Genomic DNA, 24,254 nt, shown 5'->3' on the forward strand with positions numbered 1-24,254 from the left:
CCCACACACACACAAAACACACACCCTTTGCACACACACATGCACTCCCAAAACACACACCCTTTGCACACAGGTGCATATCCCATACACAACCCTATCACAACATACACACATGCACACCCTTTGCACATATACACACAAACACACAGCCCTCACATGCGCACACCCTAGACATTTGTTCACCCTTCTCACCCCCCATAGAAAACCATGCACACCCTTCTCACAAAACACACACAGCCACATGCCCCCCTCTTGCACACCCATCCCTTGTTGAGCAGAACTCCTTTCACCCAGGAAGGCCCTGCTGCGTCCCTGGGGACTGGGGCTCGACCTGTGCTTCAGAGGAAAAGGCCACATTGACTCTTACAGAGTAGCAGCCGTGTTAGTCTGTATTCGCAAAAAGAAAAGGAGGACTTGTGGCACCTTAGAGACTAACCAATTTATTTGAGCATGAGCTTTCGTGAGCTAAAGTGAGCTGTAGCTCACGAAAGCTTATGCTCTAATAAATTGGTTAGTCTCTAAGGTGCCACAAGTCCTCCTTTTCTTATTGACTCTTACGAGTCTCTAGGATACTGGGAAAGGGGCACTTGCAGACCAGGCTGTCCCCTCCTGCTGCCGCCGCCTCCCAAGTACATGCAGCCATGAAACGAGTTCGCGGAAAGCGGTGCCAGAGGGGCATGGGGTGCCTGGAATGGTGCCACGCACATCACCATGGCGCATGTCGATTTGCATTTGTTTCTCCTCTGCACAAGGCAATAGCGGAGAGTTTCTGCTTGTTCTGTCACTCTTTGTTTCGTTGCCAGGGGCCTGGGTGGTTGGCTTGGTACATGGCAGACATTAGGACCAGGCACAGTCCCCACCTCCTCCTGGCCTCCCCCTCCTTCTGCCTCTGTCACCCCCCCCCACCCCCAGAGGGCTGGTCCTGTATATAAACCCCAGGCCGCACAGAGAATTCCATCTAAGGGCTGCACTCGGGACTCAGCACAGCCTGCAGGATGAGCCTGAGCATGGAGAGCCAGCGACAGTCCTCTTATCGGCGGCGGTTTGGCCCCCAAGCCACCGCTGTCCACCAGCCCCTGAGATCCTCACCCCTCTTCTGGCTCCTGTCCCCCAGCCCCAGCACCAGAGTCTCCATGACCAAGAAGAGGACCTCGAGCCTGAGCATCCGTGCCAGCCCCAGGTTCTCCCAGGACAAGGCAGATTTTTCCCTGGCCGACGCCCTCAACACGGAGTTCAAGGAGACACGCACCAACGAGAAGGTGGAGATGATGGAGCTGAACGACCGCTTCGCCAGCTACATCGAGAAGGTGCGCTTCCTGGAGCAGCAGAACAAGGTGCTGGTGGCAGAGCTCAACCAGATCAGAGACAAGGAGCCCACCAAGCTGGGCGACATCTATCATGAGGAGCTGCGAGAGCTCCGCCGGCAGGTGGACCAGCTGTCTAATGCCAAGACCAGGCTGGAGATCGAGAGGGACAACCTGCTGGACGACGTCAACGGCCTCCGGCAAAAGTAAGGAGCCTCCTTTGCCAGGCGCAGGGCTGGAGAGCAGCCAGAGTAGCGTCTGGTGGCCACGCAGCCAGAGCAGGTCACCTAACCAAGGAGAGTGGCGTGGACAGGTTACACCCAGAGAGAGAGCAGTCACTAAGGCCAAGTAGCTGCCCTTTAAAGCTGGTGGGGAATCTGTGTGTGGCTGCGAAGGCAGGGAGGTGCAGTGCTAATGCCCGGGGCTGGGTGCTAGAATTCCTGGTTCCCAGCTCTGCCGCGCCCCTGCCGGCAAGTCCCGTCCTTGCTCTGTGCCCCAGCTGCACAATGGGGTGATGCACTGGTCCCTGGAAGGGCTCTGCGGGTGGGAAGAGTGAAGGGTTATTCCACAGCTGCAGAGCGGCCTCCAGTTTTCAATGTACAAAAATCCGCACCCAAATGTCTGCGCCTGTAAACCTGCGCGCTCGTAAACCACACACCTCTAGCTAGGTGAGCAGCTACACACAAACCCCTGTGTACCTGCACAAAACACACACATGCACGCACAAACAGCTGGATCTCAGGGATGGCAGCTGGCCCAGGCCTCAGCTGAGAACGTGTACTGCAGAGGGACCTGATCACCCTGACTCAATCGGGGCGCTTCTCTTGCTGAGCCGATGTTCAGAAATGTGCAACATTCCTGGCACAATGTGCTCTGGGCTGAGACTCAGCCGAAAAGCCCTTGCCCTGGGAGCCAGGCTGCTCACTCTACACATGTAATAAAACCTCCATCTGACTGAACGCACGGGGAGGGCAGCAGAAGGAGGCGAATGTTTACCAGCCTCAGATAGAGGTTTGCTCTTGTATTTTACTGGTTCTACACCAACCGTCTGTTGCTTTCTAGAGGAACTGTTATCTAATGGTTAGTGCAATGGAATCAGTGCCCTAGCTCCAGCCCTGGAAGAGGAGCGTGGTCTAGCAGTTAGCATATGGAAAACCTAGACTCCTAAATTCTGTCCCCTGCTTGGAGAGAGAAAGGTGGTCTAGTAGTTGGTAGAAGGGTCTTGGAGTCATAACTCCTGGGTCCTCACCATTGACCAGGGCAAGGTGTTTACTTCTCTGTGTCGAAGGGGATAATAATAGTGTCTTAGCACCACAGGGAGTTAGAAACAGGGTTAGTTTATGTCTGTGCTGAAGAAGGGCACAGGATTATTGCTGCTGGCAAGAGCTCGTCGGGAGGTTTCCAGTGAAAGCGTGGTTCATCAGAAAATGCTGATCCATTGAAGCAGAACTTCCCGGGAAGGGGCAGTTTGGATGAATCTCTGGATTCGAAACGGTTTGAAATTGTTGAAACTTCCCATTTTGACATTTTCAAAAGGAAAAGTTTCACTTTTCTGCTAGCTATGACTTTGGGTTTAAGTTTTACATAATATATGCTTTTAAAAGGTTAAAAATGTAACAAACTGATCAAACTGAAGAGTTTCAGTTGACGCCATCTGAAAAGTTTCTCAGATGATTGGGTCATGAAAAGTTTTCACATTTCTACTTTTGTATCCTGACTCAGGATGGGAAAAATATTGATCTATGTAAAACTCTCCTGCTCTGGGACAGCATTCCCCACCCAGCTGTCACTGAGCGAAGCATGGGGGTGGGGCAGCGAGAGGTTCTCTGTGTGACTTTGGCAAGCACCCACAACTGGGGCCGGATTTTCAGAGAGTTCAGCTTGTGTTGAGTTCAGCTCTTTAGAAAATCTGGCCCCAGTTGTGTCTGCTGAGCCCTTGAAAATCTGGCCCTGAACCTCTCTGGATCTCAGCTCCTCGTGTGCAAGGTGAGGATAAGGCTCCTTCCTTTCTCCCCGGCCTCCTCTTGTCTCTTCTGAATGTGAGTTTTCTGGGCAGGGACCATCTCTTACTCTGCATCTCTGCAGCACGGGGAATGCTGGGCCTCTAGCATAGTAAAACACTCAATAGTTACGACAACACTGGGCTGAGGACAATGACAGATGTAGGGGATAAAACCAGCAGTTAAAAAGGTAAGGGGCGAGATAATAGAATCATAGAATATCAGGGTTGCAACGGACCTCAGGAGGTCAGCGAGTCCAACCCCCTGCTCAAAGCAGCACCAATGCCCAAATAAATCATCCCAGCCAGGGCTATGTCAAGTCTGACCTTAAAAACTTCTAAGGAAGGAGATTCTACCACCTCCCTAGGTAACGCATTCCAGTGCTTCACCACCCTCCTAGTGAAAAAGTTTTTCCTAATATCCAACCTAAATCTCCCCCACTGCAACTTGAGACCATTACTCCTTGTCCTGTCCTCTTCTACCACTGAGAACAGTCCAGATCCATCCTCTTTGGAACCCCCTTTCAGATAGTTGAAAGCAGCTATCAAATCCCCCCTCATTCTTCTCTTCAGCAGACTAAACAATCCCAGTTCCCTCAGCCTCTCCTCATAAGTCATGTGTTCCAGTCCCCTAATCATTTTTGTTGCCCTCCGCTGGACTCTTTCCAATTTATCCACATCCTTCTTGTAGTGTGGGGCCCAAAACTGGACACAGTACTCCAGATGAGGCCTCACCAATGTCGAATAGAAGGGAACGATCACGTCCCTCGATCTGCTGGCAATGCCCCTACTTATACACCCCAAAATGCCATTGGCCTTCTTGGCAACAAGGGCACACTGTTGACTCATATCCAGCTTCTTGTCCACTGTCACCCCTAGGTCCTTTTCTGCAGAACTGCTGTCGAGCCATTCAGTCCCTAGTCTGTAGCGGTGCATGGGATTCTTCCGTCCTAAGGGCAGGACTCTGCACTTGTCCTTGTTGAACCTCATCCGATTTCTTTTGGCCCAATCCTCTAATTTGTCTAGGTCCCTCTGTATCCTATCCCTACCCTCCGGGATATCTACCACTCCTCCCAGTTTAGATCCCTAGGAAGCTGAACACTCCACACACACACATCCCACCTATAATCCAAGAGCCGGACAGAGATTGGAGGGCAAGCAATGTTTCTGTCTCCAAAAGATCTTGTGTTTGGCAGAATTTGCTACCCAGAAGGCTGGGACACATTCAGACAATGACCTTTGGGGATGCCCTGTCACAGATCACATGGAGCAGGGATCAAAGGAATGAAGTCCTGATACACTTGGCAATAAGACCCTTTGCCTGTCTCCACGATCTGCACAATACCAGCACATCCAACCTCACACACGCTTAGGGTGACCAGACAGCAAGTGTGAAAAATCAGGACGGGAGTTGGGGGTAATAGGAGTCTATATAAGAAAAAGACCCAAAATTGGGACTGTCCCGATAAAATCGGGACATCTGGTCACCCTACACACTCTCCACCGTGAGCAGTGTATGAACAATATCCCCCTGTCAGAGGCAGGGAAAACGAGCCCAGGCAAGAGAAGCGACTAGGGGCTGAGTGGCTCAGGGGACTGGCAATATGGAGCCCTGCACCTCAAGGCTCCTGGTTCCACTCTTAGCCACGAAGCAGGGTGACACCTCCTGGCAGGGAGCTATGAGGGAGTTGTTCCCTGCCACTGCCTGCACTGCACCAGCGTGGGAGTGAACATGGCTGGAGGGGGGATCTGGGTGGTTATCAGTGGGTGTTAGTGAGGGTGGGAAAATGATGGGGTGTGCATGTGAGAGGGGATGGGGTGTCTGTGCTGGTGACAGTGAGAGGGGAATGGGCTCTCTGGCTGAGGAGGAGTGTGTGTACATTGGGGGGAGCATGGCTGTCTGTGTGAGGGGGACTGTGTGTACATGTGTGCGAGAGAGGAGGATCAGGTGTGCGTGTCTGTGCGAGGGGTGCCTATGTATGTGTGTGTGACAGAGGAGGGTCGGGTGTGGGTGTCTGTGTGAAGAAGGATACTCGGTGGGGTGCGTGTGTGTGTGACAGAGGAGGGTCGGGTGTGGGTGTCTGTGTGAAGAGGGATACTCGGTGGGGTGCGTGTGTGACAGAGGAGGGTCGGGTGTGGGTGTCTGTGTGAAGAGGGATACTCGGTGGGGTGCGTGTGTGTGTGACAGAGGAGGGTCGGGTGTGGGTGTCTGTGTGAAGAGGGATACTCGGTGGGGTGCGTGTGTGACAGAGGAGGGTCGGGTGTGGGTGTCTGTGTGAAGAGGGATACTCGGTGGGGTGCGTGTGTGTGTGACAGAGGAGGGTCGGGTGTGGGTGTCTGTGTGAAGAGGGATACTCGGTGGGGTGCGTGTGTGACAGAGGAGGGTCGGGTGTGGGTGTCTGTGTGAAGAAGGATACTCGGTGGGGTGCGTGTGTGTGTGACAGAGGAGGGTCGGGTGTGGGTGTCTGTGTGAAGAGGGATACTCGGTGGGGTGCGTGTGTGACAGAGGAGGGTCGGGTGTGGGTGTCTGTGTGAAGAGGGATACTCGGTGGGGTGCGTGTGTGTGTGACAGAGGAGGGTCGGGTGTGGGTGTCTGTGTGAAGAAGGATACTCGGTGGGGTGCGTGTGTGTGTGACAGAGGAGGGTCGGGTGTGGGTGTCTGTGTGAAGAGGGATACTCGGTGGGGTGCGTGTGTGTGTGACAGAGGAGGGTCGGGTGTGGGTGTCTGTGTGAAGAGGGATACTCGGTGGGGTGCGTGTGTGTGTGACAGAGGAGGGTCGGGTGTGGGTGTCTGTGTGAAGAGGGATACTCGGTGGGGTGCGTGTGTGTGTGACAGAGGAGGGTCGGGTGTGGGTGTCTGTGTGAAGAAGGATACTCGGTGGGGTGCGTGTGTGTGTGACAGAGGAGGGTCGGGTGTGGGTGTCTGTGTGAAGAGGGATACTCGGTGGGGTGCGTGTGTGACAGAGGAGGGTCGGGTGTGGGTGTCTGTGTGAAGAGGGATACTCGGTGGGGTGCGTGTGTGTGTGACAGAGGAGGGTCGGGTGTGGGTGTCTGCGTGAAGAAGGATACTCGGTGGGGTGCGTGTGTGTGTGACAGAGGAGGGTCGGGTGTGGGTGTCTGTGTGAAGAGGGATACTCGGTGGGGTCCGTGTGTGACAGAGGAGGGTCGGGTGTGGGTGTCTGTGTGAAGAGGGATACTCGGTGGGGTGCGTGTGTGACAGAGGAGGGTCGGGTGTGGGTGTCTGTGTGAAGAGGGATACTCGGTGGGGTGCGTGTGTGTGTGACAGAGGAGGGTCGGGTGTGGGTGTCTGTGTGAAGAAGGATACTCGGTGGGGTGCGTGTGTGTGTGACAGAGGAGGGTCGGGTGTGGGTGTCTGTGTGAAGAGGGATACTCGGTGGGGTGCGTGTGTGACAGAGGAGGGTCGGGTGTGGGTGTCTGTGTGAAGAGGGATACTCGGGATGCGTGTGTGTGTGTGACAGAGGAGGGTCGGGTGTGGGTGTCTGTGTGAAGAAGGATACTCGGTGGGGTGCGTGTGTGTGTGTGACAGAGGAGGGTCGGGTGTGGGTGTCTGTGTGAAGAGGGATACTCGGTGGGGTGCGTGTGTGACAGAGGAGGGTCGGGTGTGGGTGTCTGTGTGAAGAGGGATACTCGGTGGGGTGCGTGTGTGACAGAGGAGGGTCGGGTGTGGGTGTCTGTGTGAAGAGGGATACTCGGTGGGGTGCGTGTGTGTGTGACAGAGGAGGGTCGGGTGTGGGTGTCTGTGTGAAGAAGGATACTCGGTGGGGTGCGTGTGTGTGTGACAGAGGAGGGTCGGGTGTGGGTGTCTGTGTGAAGAGGGATACTCGGTGGGGTGCGTGTGTGACAGAGGAGTGTCGGGTGTGGGTGTCTGTGTGAAGAGGGATACTCGGGATGCGTGTGTGTGTGTGACAGAGGAGGGTCGGGTGTGGGTGTCTGTGTGAAGAAGGATACTCGGTGGGGTGCGTGTGTGTGTGACAGAGGAGGGTCGGGTGTGGGTGTCTGTGTGAAGAGGGATACTCGGGGTGCGTGTGTGTGTGTGACAGAGGAGGGTCGGGTGTGGGTGTCTGTGTGAAGAAGGATACTCGGTGGGGTGCGTGTGTGTGTGACAGAGGAGGGTCGGGTGTGGGTGTCTGTGTGAAGAGGGATACTCGGGGTGCGTGTGTGTGTGTGACAGAGGAGGGTCGGGTGTGGGTGTCTGTGTGAAGAAGGATACTCGGTGGGGTGCGTGTGTGTGTGTGACAGAGGAGGGTCGGGTGTGGGTGTCTGTGTGAAGAAGGATACTCGGTGGGGTGCGTGTGTGTGTGTGTGACAGAGGAGGGTCGGGTGTGGGTGTCTGTGTGAAGAGGGATACTCGGTGGGGTGCGTGTGTGTGTGTGACAGAGGAGGGTCGGGTGTGGGTGTCTGTGTGAAAAGGGATACTCGGTGGGGTGCGTGTGTGTGTGACAGAGGAGGGTCGGGTGTGGGTGTCTGTGTGAAGAAGGATACTCGGGATGCGTGTGTGTGTGTGACTGAGGACGGTCGGGTGTGGGTGTCTGTGTGAAGAGGGATACTCGGGGTGCGTGTGTGTGTGTGACAGAGGAGGGTCGGGTGTGGGTGTCTGTGTGAAGAGGGATACTCGGTGGGGTGCGTGTGTGTGTGACAGAGGAGGGTCGGGTGTGGGTGTCTGTGTGAAGAAGGATACTCGGTGGGGTGCGTGTGTGTGTGACAGAGGAGGGTCGGGTGTGGGTGTCTGTGTGAAGAAGGATACTCGGTGGGGTGCGTGTGTGTGTGTGACAGAGGAGGGTCGGGTGTGGGTGTCTGTGTGAAGAGGGATACTCGGTGGGGTGTGTGTGTGACAGAGGAGGGTCGGGTGTGGGTGTCTGTGTGAAAAGGGATACTCGGTGGGGTGCGTGTGTGTGTGACAGAGGAGGGTCGGGTGTGGGTGTCTGTGTGAAGAGGGATACTCGGTGGGGTGCGTGTGTGTGTGACAGAGGAGGGTCGGGTGTGGGTGTCTGTGTGAAGAGGGATACTCGGTGGGGTGCGTGTGTGTGTGACAGAGGAGGGTCGGGTGTGGGTGTCTGTGTGAAGAAGGATACTCGGTGGGGTGCGTGTGTGTGTGTGACAGAGGACGGTCGGGTGTGGGTGTCTGTGTGAAGAGGGATACTCGGGGTGCGTGTGTGTGTGTGACAGAGGAGGGTCGGGTGTGGGTGTCTGTGTGAAGAGGGATACTCGGTGGGGTGCGTGTGTGTGTGACAGAGGAGGGTCGGGTGTGGGTGTCTGTGTGAAGAGGGATACTCGGTGGGGTGCGTGTGTGTGTGACAGAGGAGGGTCGGGTGTGGGTGTCTGTGTGAAGAAGGATACTCGGTGGGGTGCGTGTGTGTGTGACAGAGGAGGGTCGGGTGTGGGTGTCTGTGTGAAGAAGGATACTCGGTGGGGTGCGTGTGTGTGTGTGACAGAGGACGGTCGGGTGTGGGTGTCTGTGTGAAGAGGGATACTCGGGGTGCGTGTGTGTGTGTGACAGAGGAGGGTCGGGTGTGGGTGTCTGTGTGAAGAAGGATACTCGGTGGGGTGCGTGTGTGTGTGACAGAGGAGGGTCGGGTGTGGGTGTCTGTGTGAAGAAGGATACTCGGGATGCGTGTGTGTGTGTGACAGAGGAGGGTCGGGTGTGGGTGTCTGTGTGAAGAGGGATACTCGGTGGGGTGCGTGTGTGACAGAGGAGGGTCGGGTGTGGGTGTCTGTGTGAAGAAGGATACTCGGTGGGGTGCGTGTGTGACAGAGGAGGGTCGGGTGTGGATGTCTGTGTGAAGAAGGATACTCGGTGGGGTGCGTGTGTGTGTGACAGAGGAGGGTCGGGTGTGGGTGTCTGTGTGAAGAAGGATACTCGGTGGGGTGCGTGTGTGTGTGTGACAGAGGAGGGTCGGGTGTGGGTGTCTGTGTGAAGAGGGATACTCGGGGTGCGTGTGTGTGTGTGACAGAGGAGGGTCGGGTGTGGGTGTCTGTGTGAAGAGGGATACTCGGTGGGGTGCGTGTGTGACAGAGGAGGGTCGGGTGTGGGTGTCTGTGTGAAGAAGGATACTTGGTGGGGTGCGTGTGTGACAGAGGAGGGTCGGGTGTGGGTGTCTGTGTGAAGAAGGATACTCGGTGGGGTGCGTGTGTGTGTGACAGAGGAGGGTCGGGTGTGGGTGTCTGTGTGAAGAGGGATACTTGGTGGGGTGCGTGTGTGACAGAGGAGGGTCGGGTGTGGGTGTCTGTGTGAAGAGGGATACTCGGGGTGCGTGTGTGTGTGTGACAGAGGAGGGTCGGGTGTGGGTGTCTGTGTGAAGAGGGATACTCGGTGGGGTGCGTGTGTGACAGAGGAGGGTCGGTTGTGGGTGTCTGTGTGAAGAAGGATACTCGGGATGCGTGTGTGTGTGTGTGACAGAGGAGGGTCGGGTGTGGGTGTCTGTGAAGAGGAGTGGGAGCGTGTGGACATACATCAATGAAAGGGAATTATAAGGGCTCTGCTCGCTCCCTGGTTGTTTTGACCTTGAGAGTTTGTTTGTTTGGATTTAGCTCAGAAAAGCCGATAATTATATAAAATCCTGCCAACTGCCTGTTTGCTTCTTGTTTCAGGTTACAGGAAGAGACTAATCTACGGCTTGAAGCCGAAAACAATTTGTCTTCCTACAGACAGGTGAGGCGTGCGCTGCTTGCGGCCCGCCAGGCCCTGTCCTGCAAGCCGGGGGCCCTCAGCTCCTTGTGGGGTCAGGCCCCTCAAGCTGGACACCAGAGCACTGAACCCCAGAGCCCTGGCTTGACAAGCCCAGGCCGCTGTGGCAGGGGAACAGGGAGAGGGTGGGACTCGGGTGGACGGGCAGCCCAGTGTCGGGGAGAGATGAGGCGGGGCCGAGGGTCACCAGTGCTCGCGGCCCCTGCAAGGGCAGGGAAAGGGTTACGTGAGATACACCCAGACAATCTGGGCCAGTGACCGGCCCCCCACACTGCTGGGGAGGGCAAAACAACCCATGGCCCTGGCACTCTGACCTGGGAGGAAATTCCTGCCCAGGGGGCCCAACCATTTCAACGCTGAGGGCAAGATGCCAGTTTTGAGGCCGAGGCACCTCTGCAGGCCACGTCCAGAGCCGTCATTCCTCTAGCCTCAGACCCTGCGGCTGGGGTTAGCCACTGAGGCATGTCGGGGTCAGGAGATGATAGAACGGAGTGAAAGACGGGACTAGCTCAGCTCTCACTTGAACTTCAGAGCTGAGCCAGGCAGGGCCCACCCGAGATCGGTCAAGTGAGCCGCATGCCCTGGCCTCCTGACTCGGGGAGGAGCCCCTGGCCGTGGCCTCACTGCGGTCAGTGTGCTGCGTGTGCAGCGGTGAGTCGCCCTCCCCACCCCGCCCTGGGTGCCCTCCCATGGGAGACCCCCTGCCAGAGTCCTGGTGGTGCGGGCTGGGAGGAGACTGGAGGACCAGGCATTTCCCTGAGCCACTGCCGCACCAACTGGAACACCTGAACTGTGAGCAAGGACCAGACAGTGCCGCCTCAGACCCCTGGCCTGTGTCCCATCTCCAGCTGTGGCTACTCCTGATGCTGCAGAGGAAGGGGGGGAACAGAATACACTGGGGGGGCGGGGGGAAACCCCTTCCTGACCCCTGCAGGTGAGCAGCTGAAGCTCGGAAGCATGGGATTTTAGGAACATACAGCAAACCAGAAAGGACCCCCAGACTTGCCAAGCCCTGCCCCCTATGATCACAAGCCATCCTGTCACATAATGTACCCATGAATGTGTCCCGCTCCATACCCCTGACCAGCCTAGCAGTCCTTCACAGCACCCCCTTTCTTGAATGTGGGAGACCAGACTTGCACACAGCGTTCCAGATGAGGTCTCACTGGTGCCTTGTACCATGGCATTAACACTGCTCTCTCTCTCCTGGAAATACCTTGCCTGAGACAGCCTAGGGTCTCATTTGCCTTTTCCATGGCCGCATCCCATTAGTGGCCATCCTGTGATCGACCCACACACTCAGGTCTTTCTCCTTGGTTGCTTCCAACTGATTAGCATGCAGTTTATATCAGAAGTTCTTCTTAGTCCCTAAATGCACGAACTTGCCCTTTGCACTATTGAATTACATCCCTATTTACCAACCAGCCCTTCTCTTCTAAAAGGATATAAACCAGGACAGGGAGAGTCAAGCCAGTAATAGGCAGTGGATGGTAGGCCCCTGTCCTGGGGGTGAGGAGAGAACAAGTGGTGTGTCCTCGGAGTAGCCAGGGAGAGCCATGTGTCTGTGGGCGTGACAAGTCGACTTTTCAGTCTGCAATTCTCACACACACGGGCAGTGGAACAGAGGGGAACTTAAAAGGGCAAAAGAGAGACTGAAAACCATGATTTGATGGTCTCTCAAACCTTGATGGTCTCTTGAGGTTGGCAGTACTGGATGTGATCTTTCTCAGTGGACCTATAGGGCACAGTCCCCACACACCCCAAATCCCCACCATGCTGACATGACCCCACTAACCCCTAATCCCCATCACACAGACACAACCCCCCACATGCCTAATCCCCCACACACAGACACAATATCTCACATTCACTTCAATCCCACAAACAGGCAGTCCCCGCGCACAGACAATCCCTGTACACAGACATGGCCCCTCACACTCCTGGTCCCCACACACGTGGGATAACTTGGCCATGAACACACTCAGGCTGGATGCTAGAGGGAGGCTTCTAACCACGGAGGTTTTGAAACAGCCTCCCAATAGCTGTAGGGGGTAAACAATGGAATGAGTTTGATGAGAGTGGACACATTGAGGTGTGTGGCTGGGTGACAGGGTTGCTTGTGATGGTGGGGGCAGAGCTCAGCAGTTCTGGGGTCCCTTCCCATTTTCTTCCTATGACTCAGGAGTCAGGGTTTTGGCCACTCACCTGCAGGGGTCAGGAAGGGCTATGGTTTCCCCCAAAGTATTCTGTGTTGTTGTTTTTTGCCTCCCTCCTCTGAAGCCTCAGGATGAGGAGCACCAGGGCTCTGAGGTGGCCCTGGGCATTTTCTCTCTCAGGTCCTTGGCTGGTGGGTCTAGCTCACAAGCTCAGGGTCTAACCAAGCACCGAATGTGGGGTAGGGCAGGAATTTCCCCCCAGGTCAGGTTGGTGGTGAGCTTAGGGGTTGGTGGTGAGCTTAGGGGTTTCCCCTGCAGCATGGGGGGTGGGTCACTGGCCAGGATTATCTGGGTGTCTCTCACTTCATTCCCCTGCCATTGCGAGGGCCTGGCACCCCTTGCCGCTCGGCATAGTTCAGTGTCCTAAGGGCTGTGACCCTTTGGGCTCATTTCAGTTGGGTTCAGTGTGCGGGTGCTGGGTGGGGCTGATGCCCTGGGCTACACAGGAGGTCAGACTTGGTGAGCTGGGGGTCCCTGCTGCCTTCAACTCTGTAACTCTGATCCCCCTCACACGGACACAATGTCTCACACTCATCCCGATCCTCCTCAAACGGACACATCTCATACTCACCATGATCCCTCTCACACGGACACAACGTCTCACACTCACCCCTATCCCCCTCACACGGACACAATGTCTCACACTCACCCTGATCCCCCTCACATCGACCTGTCTCACACTCACCCCGATCCCCCTCACACGGACACGTCTCACACTCACCCCGAACCCTCTCATACAGACACGTCTCACACTCACCCTGATCCCTCTCATATGGATACTTCTCACACTCACCCCGATTCCCATCACATCAACACAATGATTTAGTTAGGGATTGGTCCTGCTTCGAGCAGGGGGTTGGACTAGATGACCTCCTGAGGTCCCTTCCAACCCTGAGATTCTATGATTCTATGAATGTGTCACACTCATCCCAATCCCCATCACACCATCACAATGTCTCACACTCACCACAATCCCCATCACATGGACCCAACGTCTCACACTCATCCTGATCCCCCTGACACCAACACCCACCCCGTTCCCTCACAGACACACGCACGCACTGTGTGAGTGTGGGTAGTGGTGCAATGTGCTGCCATTTGGAGGCTGGGGTCGAAGTTTAGGCCTGTGCCATGTAGCGCACAGGGCGCATGGCTGCCTGCTAGAAAGACTCTGAGTCCTGCTCGATGCATATAGCTGTGTCTTCAGCCTGCCTGGGTGTGAGGGCCAGCCCTGCCCCTCTGGGGCTGGCGGCCCCGGGCTCTGGGCTGCGCAGTCTAGGCAGCTGGGGTATTGCTCCAGTGAGAGTGTTGCCGGGGCAAAGCATTTGGCCCTTGTCACGGAGTCCCCCGGCGATGCTCTGGAACTGCTCCCTGTGAAGTCAGTCAGGACTCTGGGGAAGTCTCCTCTCTGTGAGCAGCCTGTCTGCAGGACACACAGCTCACGCGGCTTCCACCTTCCTGGGTCTGACCTCGGAGCATTCAGCAGCCTCTGCCCCTCCGTGCGCTTCCCACAGCCAGTCTGCCCAGGTGGGCTCCTGGGGAAGCCCGAGGGTCCTGCCCCCCAACTCCGCAGCCAGACGTGACTCTCAGCCAGCCAGTGAAACAGAAGGTTTATTAGACGACAGGAACGTGGTCTAAAACAGAGCTTGCAGGTGCAGAGAACAGGACCCCTCAGCTGGGTCCATTCTGGGGACAGTGAGCCAGACAACTATGTCTGCACTTCACTCCATGTCCCAGCCAGCCCCAAACTGACTCACCCTCCAGCCCCTCCTCCTCTGGGCTTTGTCCCTTTCCCAGGCCAGGAGGTCACCTGATTCCTTTGTTCTCCAACCCTTTAGCTCGCAGGGGGGAAGGGCCCAGGCCATTAGTTGCCAGGAAACAGGGTGTCAGCCATTCTCTCTGTCCAGACCCCTGCACACACCTGACCACTAGGGCTCTGCAGTGATCATACACCCTTATCCCACCCCCTAGAGACTTAAGAACTACATAGGGGAAACTGAGGCACCCCCACACTATTCAGAGGAAACATTAAGAACAGTCCCACTTCGTCACAGCTCTCTCTGTTGATGGACCTCCAGAGAAGGAGGCAGTGGCTGGGAGGGAGGGAGGGATGACTGAGAGTCCCAGGCCAGTGAACTGGGTGCAAGGGGTGATTTTACCCCACGTTTTATAGCAGGGAAGACGCAAACGGGCGGATGAAGAGCAAACTCTTCTCCATGACTCAGCTGCTGAACAGGCCCAGGAAGCAGGCTGAGCCCTTGGTTGGCCCAGGTAACTGAGCCCACAAGAGCGGCTCAGCCCCTAACCCATTGTGCCCAAAAGCATGGCTGGCCCTGGTGTCAGGCCGGGTCCTCAGCCCAGCGCACTCGGAGCGGCACTGTGACTTCGCCTCCCCTGCTCTCGCCCACATGGCAGGATGTTGACAGTGCAGCACTCGTGCGCCTGGACCTGGAGCGGAAAGTCGAGTCCCTGCAGGAGGAGATCAACTTCCTGAGGAAAGTCCATGAGGAGGTATCGTGTGTGACCCACCCTCCTAGCCCATAGGGTGCCTGGCTGGGGATGGGATGGCAGAGAGAGAGGGCCGATGATGGGGGCTAATTTAGCTACAACTAATCAGGAGAAAGTTCTTGGAGTCATCGTAGACAGTTCTCTGAAGACGTCCATGCAGTGTGCAGCGGCAGGCAAAAAAGCAAACAGGATGTTAGGAATCATTACAAAAGGGATAGAGAATAAGATGGAGAATATCTTATTGCCCTTATATAAATCCATGGTACGCCCACATCTTGAATACTGCATACAGATGTGGTCCCCTCATCTCAAAAAAGATATACTGGCATTAGAAAAGGTTCAGAAAAGGGCAACTAAAATGATTAGGGGTTTGGAACGGGTCCCACATGAGGAGAGATTAAAGAGGCTAGGACTTTTCAGCTTGGAAAAGAGGAGACTAAAGGGGGGATATGATAGAGGTCTATAAAATCATGACTGGTGTGGAGAAAGTAAATAAGGAAGTGTTATTTACGCCTTCTCATAACACAAGAACTAGGGGCCACCAAATGAAATTAACGGGCAGGTTTAAAACAAATAAAAGGAAGTTCTTCTTCATTCAGCGCACAGTCAACCTGTGGAACTCCTTGCCTGAGGAGGTTGTGAATGCAAGGACTATAACAGGGTTTAAAAGAGAACTGGATAAATTCATGGAGGTTAAGTCCATTAATGGCTATTAGCCAGGATGGGTAAGGAATGGTGTCTAGCCTCTGTTTGTCAGAGGGTGGAGATGGATGGCAGGAGAGAGATCACTGGATCATTACCTGTTAGGTTCACTCCCTCTGGGGCACCTGGCACTGGCCATTGTCGGTAGACAGGATACTGGGCTGGATGGACCTTTGGTCTGACCCAGTATGGCTGTCCTTAAGTTCTTATGTTCTTATGACCTCTGTCCTTGCCTTGCCAAGCACTGCAGCCTGGGCCCAGCTATCCAGAGAGGCAGGGACCTTACAGTGCAAATGGCTCGTCATTCTCCTTTGGGCGGTTTCACCTCTCCCCCAGGCCCTCCCTTGAGTTCCATTGTGCACCTGCGTGCTGGGTTCCCATCACCTGGCCCATTATTCCTGCCAGCCAGGAGAGACAAGGAGGGAGAAATCTTTGGCCCAAACTCAAAGGGTGATGTGTAAATTCTGCATCTGTGAAGGGGTGTCAGGGGATCTTAGCCGGTGTAATTTACACCCCACAGTCACATGAGGAGGGCCTACACCTTCTTCTGCTGTCCTGTCAACTCCACCCTTTTCTGTCAGCCTTTGGGTGTGTGAGTTATGGGAGTCCCTTCCCGTAAACCCAGGCAGGGACTGGTAATTTCCACCAGCTTGTCCAGAGACCCAGAGAAGGACGGCTGGATGGAGGTCTTCTGTAGCAGCCACAGCAATGGAATGTCAGACCACAGAGTGGCCAGCAGTGGGCACTGCAGAAGGGATGTGGCTGACCCAATCTCCCACACGGTCAGCCCTTTCCATCCCTTGGGAGCTAGCGGGCTATCCCCGCCACGCCGGGATCCGCAGTGGCCACCGTGGCATGTTCAGTCCTGTGCCCGGCGCGCGGCTCTGCGGCCTGGGTGTGGCACAGCCCTGTCTCCGTGCCGCCCACCCGCCTCGCTTGCATCTTTGCAGGAGCTGAGAGAGCTGCAGGAGCAGCTGGCGCAGCAGCAGGTCCACATTGAGATGGACATGTCGAAACCGGACCTGACGGCTGCGCTGCGGGAGATCCGCATTCAGTACGAGTCCATGGCCTCCAGCAACATGCACGAGACCGAGGAGTGGTACAAGTCCAAGGTAACGGGGCCTGAGACAGGCCCTCAGACCGGGGCTGCCAGTGAAGCGCCCTGTGGGTCGCACATGCAGTTTCTGTCTCTTACTGACTGGCACTGGATTGTGGCTCGCCCCTGCATGATGCCCCATGTGCTATATGCCACCCAGGGGAGTTACCAGACAGGTTGGAAGGGCTGGTTCATGGGACTTTCCCCTGCAGTGTCTCCTGGCTTCATGAAGGCTGTGGGAATAATAATACTTAGATGTTTGTCTTTGACTAGCACCTTTCACACCAGGATCTCAAAGCTCTTCACTAGTTGTACCCCCCGCATCCTAGGAGCCGCGGGGGATTATTCTCCCCCTTTGACACATGGGGGAAGATCAGAAACAGCAGTTAAGAGACTTTCCTAAGGTCACACAGCCAGTTAGTGGCAGGATGGAAATATAGACCAGGAGCCCTGACTCCTGAGCTCTAACCACTTGTCAGTGCAGGGCCTAGAACCCAGGCATCCTGGCTACCAAGCCCCTGCTCCAGCCACTGGAGTACTTTGTTCAATCAGCTGGTATCACCATCGTCATCTTACCCTGTTCTCTCCCAGTTTCCTGTTCCCCGGGGCACCAAGCCCCTGCTGAGCGCTCTCCCTGGGGAGGGACGTCCCTACCTCTCCGGGCCAGGTGCACTAACTCCTCTTCCTCAGTTCGCAGACCTGACGGATGCGGCAGCTCGGAACATCGAAGCCTTGCGCCTGGCCAAGCAAGAAGCCAATGAGTACCGGCGCCAGCTCCAGGCACTCACCTGCGACCTGGAGTCCCTGCGGGGAATGGTAGGTGTGGGTGCTGGGGGCAGGGGCAGGCTGCAGTGAGACAGCGCATGGGCCCTTGGGTGCCCTCCATTAGCACAGGCCTCCCAATGAACATCACCCCATCACTGAGCCCTGCTTTGGGCTCCAAATTCCCCTCATCTCCAGTTAACCTTGTCAAATAAACCTCGGCTCAGAATCAAACATGCCAAGCTGGGAAATGAGGACTCAACAGATATCAAACAATGCTGGGCTCCCTTGTGTTCCTGTAATGTGCAAAGAGGAAGGCGGCCAGACAAGATGGGCCAGGCGTCTGCTCCCATAGAGCAGAGACAGGAGATGGGGCTGGGGCCTGGGGTCTCCTCTCGTCGGGCAGAGACAGGAGACGGGGCTGGGGCCTGGGGGTCTCCTTTCATAGGGCAGAGACAGGAGACGGGGCTGGGGCCTGGGGGTCTCCTTTCATAGGGCAGAGACTGCTGATGGGGCTGGGGTCTGGGGTCTGCTCCCATAGGGCAGAGGCAGGAGACTGGGCTGGGGGATGGGGTCTGCTCCCGTAGGGCAGAGACAGGAGACGGGGCTGGGGCCCGAGGTCTGCTCCCGTAGAGCAGAGACAGGAGACGGGGCTAGGGGATGGGGTCTGCTCCCTTAGGGCAGAGACAGGAGACGGGGCTGGGGCCTGGGGTCTGCTCCCGTAGAGCAGAGACAGGAGACGGGGCTAGGGGATGGGGTCTGCTCCCTTAGGGCAGAGACAGGAGACGGGGCTGGGGCCCGAGGTCTGCTCCCGTAGGGCAGAGACAGGAGACGGGGCTGGGGCCTGGGGTCTGCTCCCGTAGGGCAGAGACAGGAGACGGGGCTAGGGGATGGGGTCTGCTCCCGCAGGGGCTAGGGGACAGGGTCTGCTCCCGTAGGGCGAGAAGAAAGGATAGCAGCTGAAGCGAAGTGGTCTGGTCTGGTGCAGGCAGGAGGTGGGGGACTGGACCATCTGCTCCAGTGGGGCAGCCCACACTGGCCTCTCTGTAGCAGCCCTGGAGCGTGATGATCCCTGTTAGGATCACATGACCCTGGCCTCCTAGTGCCATGTCACCAACTCTGACATGATCCCTGGGGGTGGACAACGGAAGGCAGATCAGTAACAGCCCTTCACCCCCGCCCCTCCCAGAATGAATCCCTGGAGAGGCAGCTGCGGGAGATGGAGGACCGCTATGCCACTGAGACAGTCAGTTACCAGGACACCGTCATCCAGCTGGAGGAGGACATCCGGAACCTCAAGGAGGAGATGGCTCGGCACCTCCAGGAATACCAGGACCTGCTCAACGTCAAGCTGGCCTTGGACATTGAGATTACCACCTACCGCAAGCTCCTGGAGGGAGAGGAAAGCAGGTGAGCCTCCTGCAGACAAATTGCAGGATGAGGAAGGGGAATTCATTCTTTCAGGGGGACTCTGAGGAACCTGTTCCGTGGATACCCAGAGGGACACCAGTGCCCAGGGCTGCCAACCCAGCACCCCTTGTTTTAGCTAACAGGTGCTCCAGGCCACCGCTGGATTGAATGGCTAGGGTCTCATGCTCTGTCACTTAGAGAAGGGCCTGAACCAAAACTCTGGATCCAAACTCTCCTAACCTTTGGAGGAAAGCTAGGACCGGATCCAAGCCTGGCAGCATGGGCCCATCTCTTCCATATGCTGTTGGAAACGAATGACTTTCAATTGTCCCCCTGCAACCCATTGACCTCAACAGCATCATTGCAAGCAGAAGTGTCTAGACAGCCAGACGCTGAGGGTATATGGCTGGGTTAGGTACGTGGTGGGAATGGGCCAGTTGTCATCTAGGGCTGCCGATTTTGGTTGGATGGATTCCTAGAGGTTTCATCACAGGACATAATATTTAATTAAAGATTAATCTTTAATTCCTGGACACTCCTGGAGGGTTGGCAACCCTATAGTCACCTGGCTGTTCTCGAGCTCCCTGATGAGCTGGACCTGTCACGTGGGTTTCCCAGCAAAGGCCTCCCTTCTCCCAGTCACTCAGAGGCAGCCTTGCCTGGGAAGTGCCTCTTGTGTGGCCCGTCTCACACCTGTGCTTCTCCGATTGCCTTGTTTCTGCAGGATCACGATCCCCGTGCAGACCTTCTCCAACCTGCAGATCCGAGGTCAGGACGCTGCGCGCCCCAAGGGAGGAGGGATGGGATGGGTGGTCATGGCTACATCGCGCCTTCACGTCTGGGTGTGGAATCACTTTCCCATGGTACTGCCCCCGCCACGTGCAGGCTCTGACTCTTGGCCAGGACTGGAGGAAGGGCTGGGTAATGTGATAGCAGCTAGAGGCACTAAGATGGGGGCCATCAAATCTCATGCTTCAGGGCATACGCTGAGCACTGTGGGGAACGTCTCCATAATGCACAGAGTTGTGCAATTGGCCAGCTGCATTGTGGGTTTTTCCCCATCTTCCTCTGACGCATCAGGGCTGGTTCAGTGGACCGGGAGCCAGGAGACCTGGCTCTGCTCCTCTCACTAACCTGCTACGTGAGCGTGGGCGACCCTTCCCCACTGTGTGCCAAACAGGGATAACCAGAGCCTGGGGATTTCAGTGGCCTGTAAAGTCTGAGTATTGTCACTGGCAGGTTCCCAGGCTTGGGGCCCCACTGGTCTGATCTGGGCCCACTCATCCAGCACATTGATGCTCCCTGTCTCCAGCCAGGCCAGACTCCAGGAGGTACAGGTGAAGGGAAGCCTGCGCCGTGGCCTCCTTTGGGACCCAGCCCGGTGACATGGGGACCCTGTAACAGGTGCAGGAGCCCTGAGAGTGTCCCTGAAGCCACTTCTCTCTGCAGTCTGCTCTGCTGTGCCGGGGGACCCTGCAATGTGGGATGGGGGAGCCCCAGGGAACCCAGAGCTTCGGGGTGTGTTGGGGGGCAGGAGGAGGTGCAGATTCGGAGCAGCGGTGCCTCACCCCGGGCCATGTACCTTTCCAAGTAGGAATTCAGACAGGGCAGACCCATGGTGACTCTCCCACTCAGTGGCGGATTAATGATTTTGCCACCCCTAGGCCCTGAAATAATTGCCCCATATGAACTTGTTTTAGTTTTTTTACAAATTCATTTGAACCCACCGGCAGCTCCCCACGGCGCCCCCCAGCTCACCTCCGCTCCGCCTCCTCCCCTGAGCGCACCGCTGCTCCGCTTCTCCCCCTCTCTCCCTCCCGGTGCTCTGGTGCGGCAAGCCTGGGAAGGAGGGAAACGCAGCGCGCCCGGGGGAGGAGGCAGGGCTGGGGATTTGGGGAAGGGGTTGCTATGGGGGCAGGGAAGGGGTGGAGTTGGGGTGGGGTCGGGGCCGGGGGGGCACGAGCACCCACCGGTGCTGGGTAAAGTTGATGCCTGTGGCTATTATAAATTTGCCACCCCTGCAAATTTGCCGCCGTAGGCTTAGGCCTTGTCGGCCTAGGCGATAATACGCGGCTGCTCCCATCCCGGGGCAGTCCCCACAGAGACGGGGCTAGGGTGCAGCCCACGAACTCCACAGATCCATCTGAACAAACAGTATCATGTCAGGGGCAGCCCAGCCAGGGGCATGCCAGGGGACAGCCCCAGATAGTCCACAGGGTACCAGAGGTGATGGAACAATGTGTGCAGTGGGGGCGCTGAGAGCCATTGAACCAAACTGTAAACCCTGGATATGATGGAAACCACTTTAAGCCAGGGGGTGCGGCAGCACCCCTTGTTCCAGCACCTATGCAGGGTACTGCGTGGGCTTGTAGGTCCACTTGCTGTGTGGGCCGCTCCGCTCCCGGTCTGAGTCAGGGAGGGGAGCACAGAGCCCTTTGCTAACAGATCTTGGAGCCCTGTGAATGTGGAAGGGCTGTTAGCTGTCGCGGGGACAGGTTTCATGGCTCCTGTGCCATGTGCAGGGAATCTCAGCTCAGGCCCAGAGCTAGCCCGACCTGGCAGCCTGTGTGGCCCTAGGTGCTTCGTTCTGCCTTGTTCTGCTTGGTTGGGCTTTCTCAGAGTGGAGACAACGACCACACGTGCTCTTCTCCACAGAAACCAGCCTGGATACCAAGTCAGTGTCTGAGGCTCACCTGAAGAGGAACATCGTGGTCAAAACTGTGGAGACCAGAGATGCAGAGGTAGGAGATGGTCTCCCCTGCCCCTGCCCCACCATCCATCCCCACCCCTCCCCTGCCTGCTGGAGACCACCTGACCTTGCCATGCTGCAGTTCCCTGTTGTCTGGGGCTTCCAAGTAATGGGCCTTGAATGGGCCTGGTCCTGGGGGGTGATGGGCATGTGCCTCACTTGCTGAGCTGTACAGCTGTAACGGCCTAGCAGGGGCAGCATTCTCCTGGAGAGAAGCAGGGGGGTTGTTCTCTTGGTGGATCTCACCATTAGTCGACTGCCTGCCGAGTCAGTGACTCCCCTTGTGTGTTTGGTGAGGTGTGCAGCAAGGCTGGGGTGTATGGCAGGCCAGGCGCTGGGGAAGGACGTACTGCTGTGCGGGAATGCTGGGCAAGACAATTCAGTGGAACCGGTTCTGTTGGACAATGCGGTGTCATCGAAATCAGGCCTTGTCTACACTACAGGGGAGGTGTACACGCTGCAAAGCGACTTTTGGCGGCAAAACTCTGCTGTTTTGCTGACCAAATAAAACCACCTCAAGGAGAGGCACAAAGCGTCAGGGTCGACACTGCTGTTTGCTTTGTCGACAGAACGGGGTTCCGCCAGTATCCCACAATGCCCGCCGTGGCGGCGCTGCTCACTGTTTGAGGCAGGCATGCGCCCTCCCCTTTCAAAGCTCCGGGACGTGTCTGACAGCTGAGCCTGCTGCTCCCTTTGGGGAACAAAGAGCAAATCATTAGCTGGAAGGCTCCTGCTCTGCCCTGCCCTAGGAACACAGGGGCAGGCAGACTGCTGCGGCGGGGAGCACGGGGTGGGCGGGGGGCAGGGGACAGCCATGCTGCCTTGACATTCCTCAGCAGGGAGAGCTCACAGAGCTGCTCAGGATGCTGCTCCCAGCTGTGGGAGAACTCGGAGGGAACCGTAGGCAGGCAGGCAGAGCGGGCTGCTTCGGGAGAGACTGCTGTGCCGAGCAGAGAGGGAGCTGATGTGGGGGGTGTCCCCTTCCCCCTTCTCAGGATAGGCTGGTCAGCCTGCTGTCTTCCCACCCCAGACCCACCCCGTCCTCTCTCTTCCCCCGCACACATCCGCTGAAAAGCGGCTGACAATTGGATGGGATTAAGAAACCTGCATCATGTGATATTGTATCTGCCCCAATAGGCACTGCAAACCCTTCCCAAAGCACCCTGCGGCCAGTTGCATTGTGGGATAGCTACCACCGGCACTGTGTCGATACAAGAGCTGCTAGCATGGATGCACTCTGCCGGCACAAGGAGCTAGTGTGACATGCAACAGCGGTTTTAATTCAAGCAGCATAACTTTTGCCAACAAAACTTCGTAGTGTAGACGAGGCCTCAGTGTCAATTCTGGTGCCATTTTTGACAGAAGAAAGTTGAAATGAATGTTTTGGCTTTCTCGTTTCTTTTCAACTAGATCGATAATGTGGCGTTTTGATAACACTGAAGCGTTTGGATATGGTAAAGCCATTTCATTCTGATGTGTTTCGAGGCATTTCACTTGGACTTGTGTGTTATGTTAAAACATTGATTTAATGTTATATTATGTTCACTAGTCACTATTTATTGTAATTAATATTTAATGTAATATCAAAGTCTAAACAAAATGAATCAGAACTATTGAGTAAGAACAACATGTTTTCGCCTTATCAAAGGGCCATGTTTTAACATTATCAGAATGCAATGACTTGATGGTCCCAAAATGCCCTGTGTTTTGGAGTTTGTGCGGCAAAGGAAATGTCAGCTCTTTGTTCTGACTCTGAACTCATTAGTCTCTGAAAATCAGAATTTCCAGCTGAATAGAAATTCTGATTTCCAGCCGTTTCCACTGTGTGGTTACGGCACCACATGGGACTCTGGAGATCTTGGCTCAAGTCCCACCTCCGCCCCAGACTGTGTGATGCTGGGCAAGGCTTTTAATGAATCTGAGCCTCCGTTCCCCATCTGTAACTTGGGGTGAATGATCCTTCCCTTCTCCCACCCTTCGTCTGTCCTCTGTCCTTAGACTGTTTGTAGTGCTGGTGTAGCCAGGTCAGTCCCAAGATATGAGAAAGACAAGGTGGGGAAGGGAATATCTTTTATTGGTCCAACTTCTGTTGGGGAGAGAGACAAGCTTTCGAGCCACACGGAGCTCTTCTTCAGGTCTGGGAAAGGTACTTTGAGCATCCCAGCTAAACACGAATGGGGATGGCTTGTTAAGCAGAAGCGTTAAGGCATGTTGGAGGCAGTGGCTTGAAATGAAGCAGGCAGTTCTAGGTTAGATTATTATGCATAAAGGGGTTGAAGTGGGTAATTAAGGGTAGCAGGCAGTGTGGTGTTACAAATTGATGAGCCTGGGAACTTAAATTCATAACTCTGCTAGACACCAAAAAACATGGACTTAACATGGACACTTTATGGCTCATTACAACAATTCATAACACACCCCACTGCCTGCTACCTTTACTTGCTCACTGTCTAGAGCAGCTCACAACCATGCATGCCAGCCTCAGGGCAGACTGTCAAAAAGCAGGACAGAGACCCCAATCAGGTGGTATGTTCCATAATTAGATTTCACCAACCCAGTAATGAGAGTGACCTCCTAAAGCACTATAACAGGCTGACCGTGGACTCAGACAGTCCCCTTGGGCATTCCAGTCTGTCTTGCCACCCAGGCAAGCTGGACAATGCAATAGATGGTCACATTACACCAAAAATCACAGCAATATTCAGGCTATTCCCAGTCCCAAAGGACCAGTCACTTACCCCAGGTCAATTGTATTTAGATCTCAAACCAGAGACAACTCCTGTAGCCAATCCTGGCTAAATA

General features: G+C 55.7%; 1 protein-coding gene across 1 annotated transcript in view; it reads left to right on the forward strand.

The window, feature by feature from the left end:
- The first annotated feature begins 976 nt into the window (after nt 1-976).
- The window catches only part of GFAP (glial fibrillary acidic protein), a 29,715-nt gene continuing 6,437 nt past the window's right edge, over nt 977-24,254 (forward strand). The window contains exons 1-8 of the mRNA XM_084615967.1: nt 977-1,510; nt 9,913-9,973; nt 14,641-14,736; nt 16,386-16,547; nt 17,222-17,347; nt 18,483-18,703; nt 19,428-19,471; nt 21,359-21,444. Of these exons, the coding sequence (XP_084472093.1) occupies nt 996-1,510; nt 9,913-9,973; nt 14,641-14,736; nt 16,386-16,547; nt 17,222-17,347; nt 18,483-18,703; nt 19,428-19,471; nt 21,359-21,444 (1,311 nt within the window). The 5' untranslated portion in view covers nt 977-995. The remainder of the gene's footprint in view (nt 1,511-9,912; nt 9,974-14,640; nt 14,737-16,385; nt 16,548-17,221; nt 17,348-18,482; nt 18,704-19,427; nt 19,472-21,358; nt 21,445-24,254) is intronic.

This window comes from Lepidochelys olivacea (assembly GCF_965140295.1).
Source record: "Lepidochelys olivacea isolate rLepOli2 genome assembly, chromosome: 27".
Classification (NCBI taxonomy): domain Eukaryota; kingdom Metazoa; phylum Chordata; order Testudines; family Cheloniidae; genus Lepidochelys; species Lepidochelys olivacea.